General features: G+C 36.0%; 1 protein-coding gene across 1 annotated transcript; it reads left to right on the forward strand.

The window, feature by feature from the left end:
* Positions 1-477: 477 nt before the first annotated feature.
* On the forward strand, positions 478-2,026 carry LOC149948787 (uncharacterized). Its single transcript, XM_090171153.1, has 3 exons — positions 478-641; positions 711-1,399; positions 1,997-2,026. Exons 1-3 carry the CDS (start codon positions 623-625, stop codon positions 2,024-2,026), a joined length of 738 nt encoding a protein of 245 aa, XP_090027279.1. The 5' UTR covers positions 478-622.
* Positions 2,027-5,134: the final 3,108 nt, after the last annotated feature.

Raw genomic sequence — 5,134 nt, forward strand, 5'->3', positions numbered from 1 at the left:
TTCAGTTCACGAGAATATATTAGGGTTATGCTAAAATTTATACTTATTTACGCAAAATATTCCATTTAACTTCATTTCCGATATGGACACTGAAGTACAAACATCTGCCATAATCACCGTCCTGAAACAACCTTCTAAAATTATAGCCTTAGTGATTATTTTAATTACAATTTTCTTATTTGAGTTCATTTTGTGGTATTTTGATAACGTTTCTACCGTAAAATTGTAACTTTTTTCACTGTAGTTCACAAAATGGTATTAAAAGTATACTAATTGTATGTTAATTTCTATTAATTGTATTGTTTTCTAGGATATGATTGCATCACAAGCTCTTGAGAGGAAACTACAATGGGTTTTTTTCTTCTTCCAAGTGGATTAATATGTGACGTCAATGGGAATAATTAGAGGCAGTTTCGAGCACGGGACCGTTTAATTTCGAGTGTCTAGAACTGTTATCTCAGAGAGACAGCCGATAGAATTTGAGGGTTATTTGAAGTTTAGATCACGTGATGAATTAATCTCAACAAGATAGGAACTGATTAATCTCCCATGCGTCATTTCTCTCTGAGACGCTGAACTGAAAAGAAGTGCATCCGCTTTGCTCTCGTCATCTACCGTAAACATGGAAAAACGATCTATTGGTAAGCATTATTTTATTAATACTATTACTATTTCAATAGACAAAGGCTTAACATTTTCATTTTCTATAGCCGAGACGCATACCGTATCCAAACGCAGGGGCCAAGAAAGACGTATCAACATAAAAATCACGTTAGGAGGATCAGTCTACATTTCTTTTGGATTCGACGGATCAAAATTACAAGTTCTCTTCTTCAAAAAATCGAACGAAAATATTCTGTTCCTGACCTCCGAAGCTTTCACCAATCTACTCTCTCTTTGGGGAGAGCTTTTCGCCGCTACGCAAACCGGAGCATCGTCTCTAACCCACAACATCATCGACTATCACGACAACAACGTATCCGTCGTCGCCACGACCAACAACATCAAATTGAACTCTGCCTACGGTCATGTTCTGGATCTGGGAGCTCGCGAAATCGGTGAGTTCCAAAAAAAAATTGATTTTATTCGGTTTCAAATAAATCTTTTAAACGAACATAAAAATGTTATCGAATGCATGTACTTAGCTATTGTTAAAAACCTTAAAAAAATTCACGAATTATTATATGGAAAACCTTTCGAGGGTTTATTTTTGTACCCAGATCAATTTAATTCGTACCATCAAGTAAAATCTTATTTTGGCTGTTTTAAATCACCCTCGGAAGTACTACAAGATTTTACTAATTTACTCGTAGATAATCAATTAACCTGTAAACTTAGCTACTTTAATTTGTTTTCATTGTGTAATGCACAAGATAACCATCTAATGGATTATCTGATAGTACCTACTAACATGTAAACAAAGTTCTAAAATAAAAAAATTAAATGTAAATAACTTGTTTTTATGGCCTAGAGATTAGAAATTAAGGGGTTCGAAAGCGATAAGCAAACGGGTAAAAATCTAATCTCCAGATATCTGCACGAGCAAAACTAATTTTGGAGAATGGGGATGGGGGAAAGCAACCCGTGAACGAGAATCTGGTGATTAGAAATTCTGGTGATTAAGGGAGGAACGGGAGAGCGGGTGAACGAGAATCTGGTGATTTGTCCATTACATTTGTTAAATTAATAACAAAATTGGAAACGGTTTCACGAATATCTATAACCTTAGTTTTCCCTTCTTTGTGAACCCATTGCTTGTACACTACGATGTCATCCTGGTCCATTTCTTTTTCTTCAAACTTCGAATTAAGATAATTTGTAAAACTGGCTTCCGAAGGACATAGGTCGCATCTGTGGAGCATACACGCACGATTGTCTGTCGAGCATACAAAACTCAACATGATAATTTTATAATCCAGTTTTACTGGCAAGGCTAGTGTCATCAGCTTCACATTTTGGTGAATCTCACATACACATACGTTGTGCGTTCCCTTAGAAGTCACCGGGACAACCATTCGGGTCATAAAGAGCAAAATTTCGCATATCCAATTTTCCTGTTCGGTTTTTCATCTTTAAAATGCAAATAAAGTTCTTTAATGTTAGAGACAATGAGCCTCTTTTGTTTGTGAACCTTTTCACCATTTATTTGGACCGAAACGAAATCCTTTTGCCCAGGGCACATTCTAGATACCTCATCTCGTTCATAGAAAGACTTTATAGCGGTTTGGATTTAATTTGGGAGTGCTTTCCATCTTTTCTTTTCGATATCTTGCAATATTCCAATGTTAGATTTAAGATTTTTCGATTTCCTTGCTATATAAGCTGACACGTTAAACTCGTCGCTAATTTTCTTAACAGTCCAAGAAGTTGGTAAAAGTGTCAAGAGTTTACATTTTTCTTGCCTAGGTGAATCAGCGACCTTTTTCTTTAATTCAGATGCAAGTTCTAACATTTCAGATGACAAAGGTAACTCACTCAATGTTTTTTTTTGGAATTTTAAAAACACTGGAAACTTTGGTTTTCAACTCATCGACCGCTTCAGATATTTTACGTTTTCCATACGAAACACGCTGATGCGGCGCCATTCTGTGAAATTTCAAAGGGGAAGATCCAAGATCTGATAAGGTATCATTCAGCGATACTAATTCCATCTCTTCAAATATAACTTCTTGGCTTGAAGCGGCGGACTCGAGCGTTCCCGAAAACGAAGAAGAGAAAGAGTACCAGTTCTGTACAATTACGTAGGAGGGATATATATTGTTAGGTTATTGATGAAAGTTAAATCTAGAACGTTCCATAGACTGTTCTGAATTAAAATAAACATTTATAATTTTGCATAATTCTGGTTGCCATTTTATTTTCTAATCACTCAGAAAACGTGATTCTAATTCCATCGCTGAAGTACCAAACACTAATAAACTACTATTACTCTACCTTAAATTCAAAGAATTTCACTTCATTTCTGAACATCAAATTACAATTGTTCTTGAAAAAGTCGCCATGATTTAAGGAGTAATTTCTTTTCGAATTCTAACTAAAAAGCCCCAGATATTTCGACAATAAAACGGGTTTGCCCCTCTTCTCACGTGACAAACAAATTTTCTCTCTTGTTAATTGTCTAGCCTACCAATCGTGAAACCCGGGGGTTTTCGTTCGAAAACGGTTTTTTTTCTCTTACGACCTTGAGACTATTCCCCTAGCTTCATCGATATACTAGATACTCTTATTTCGGTAGTTAACATGTTACTATTCCTTTTCAATCGCAATTTAAAAAGACATACCGAGTCGTTAATCTGTGGTCTTGTTTAACTTATTTTAATTAACATCTTAGTTCTTAAATCTCAAACATAAATGCCCTTATTTGTGGAATTTATTTAGATTTGTACCGCTGAAGGGCGATACTATACGTACACTTTTTGTGTATTGCGGGAAAGCATCCAAAGAGGTTTCTCTAGCGCCAAAACTTGGTTTAAGATTTAAAATTTTAAGAACATCTTCCGATTTCATATCCTAATTTTAATCTAAAACTAGGAGAAAATATGGGGAGTAAACTTCGTTTGATTTCGTGAGGCGGCACTTGCAGGGAAATCTCAAAAATTGCGTTTCCGCCTAAACAGAAGGGATCGGATATACGTCAAAATTCGGTAAACATGCCGAAAAAGGGATTTTAGAAATCTGTTTCAAAATCTTGCAATCGTAGAAATTACTGTCAAAATGAGTTTGAGATGGCAAATCCGGTATTAAAAATTAGACGTGAACCAACCGCTCAGTCTAAACTGTGAAATAATAAAATTATTATAAAATCAAGCGCTTTAACATCGAACAAACGAGTTATAACCTAAAAACGGCAATGAAACGATTTATTCAATGTATTTTTCAAAGTTGTCCAAAGTTAGGCATTACTGTCTAAAGTTAGCTATTTGCGTCCAAAGATAACTCCATTGTGTCCAATGTTATCTATTTGTATCACAATAAAAATCGTGTCCAATCTTAACCTCGTGTGTCCAATCCTAGCGTCACGTGTCCAAAGATAATTTCATTGTGTCCAATCTTAGCCTCGCGTTTCCAATCTTAGAGTCTGGCGTCCAATGTTACCCCAAACCCTGTCCATTTCAACACCGTTTTGTCCAAAGTTCGGCTCGAAACCTTCATTCAAGAAAATATTTATTTCAGCTATTAAAATGCTTAATTTTAACGTCGAAAAAGGACAGGAAGTAGAATTAGGAATGGTTTTACATATTCCACTACTTATATTTCTCCAAAACATAATTTATAAAGAGGCAAGGTACATTTTATAAAAAGTGTCCAATCTATCCCGCAGAGAAATAGGCCTGGCCAAGGATTAGCAAGATTATAGAGCGATTTTATAGATAACCAGAATTATAGATAAGGTCCCTTATCCATAACCACATTTTTTTTATAGATACCAAAATTATAGAGCGATTTTTATAGACCCACCGAATTTATAGATCCAAAATTATGGAGCCCTCTAACTCCACTCGCTCCTCATTTTATGGATACCTCCACTTACCTATCTATATGGATACCTCCACTTACCTATGTTTTTTACCTAAAATGTATTGGGAAAAAAATAACGAGACGAATATTATACTAAATCATTTTTTATTACACTTTTCTGTACATGTTTTAATAAAATAGGCTGTAAAATATTATTAATTAGGGAGATTCTTCTTTTAAAATGGAAATTATTTAATAAGGAATAGTTAGTTCGATCTTCTACATCGAGGAAAAAGAAAGTTACGGGAACGAGGTCAAATTTTACGCGATGTTGAGCATGAATGATTTTAAAAAGACGTTCCCGCAATAATAGTTTTTTGCAAATTTGCAATCGGGAAATAGTCTCCCGTGTTCCAGAAAGGCATCGTCTTCCGCACCCCAATCTCTGATCTCACCACCGCAGAAAAAACACTTCACGCAGTCCGTAAAGTTGGTGTAGAAAAAACCGGCGTTGGTGAGTTCCATGTGGCACGGCTTCTCTAGCGGGAAACTGGTGAAAGTCTTCAAGCGCTCGTCCGCATACCTCATAGGGCCTAGTTGGGCATCGTAGGTCTCCTGAAGCTTCGCGAACTCGAGCTTGGCGTACTCGCACTCGGGGAACCAGGCGGTGTGGCAA

Source organism: Leiobunum rupestre, chromosome 4 (genome assembly GCF_980474605.1).
Source record: "Leiobunum rupestre chromosome 4, qqLeiRupe1.1.hap1, whole genome shotgun sequence".
Classification (NCBI taxonomy): domain Eukaryota; kingdom Metazoa; phylum Arthropoda; class Arachnida; order Opiliones; family Sclerosomatidae; genus Leiobunum; species Leiobunum rupestre.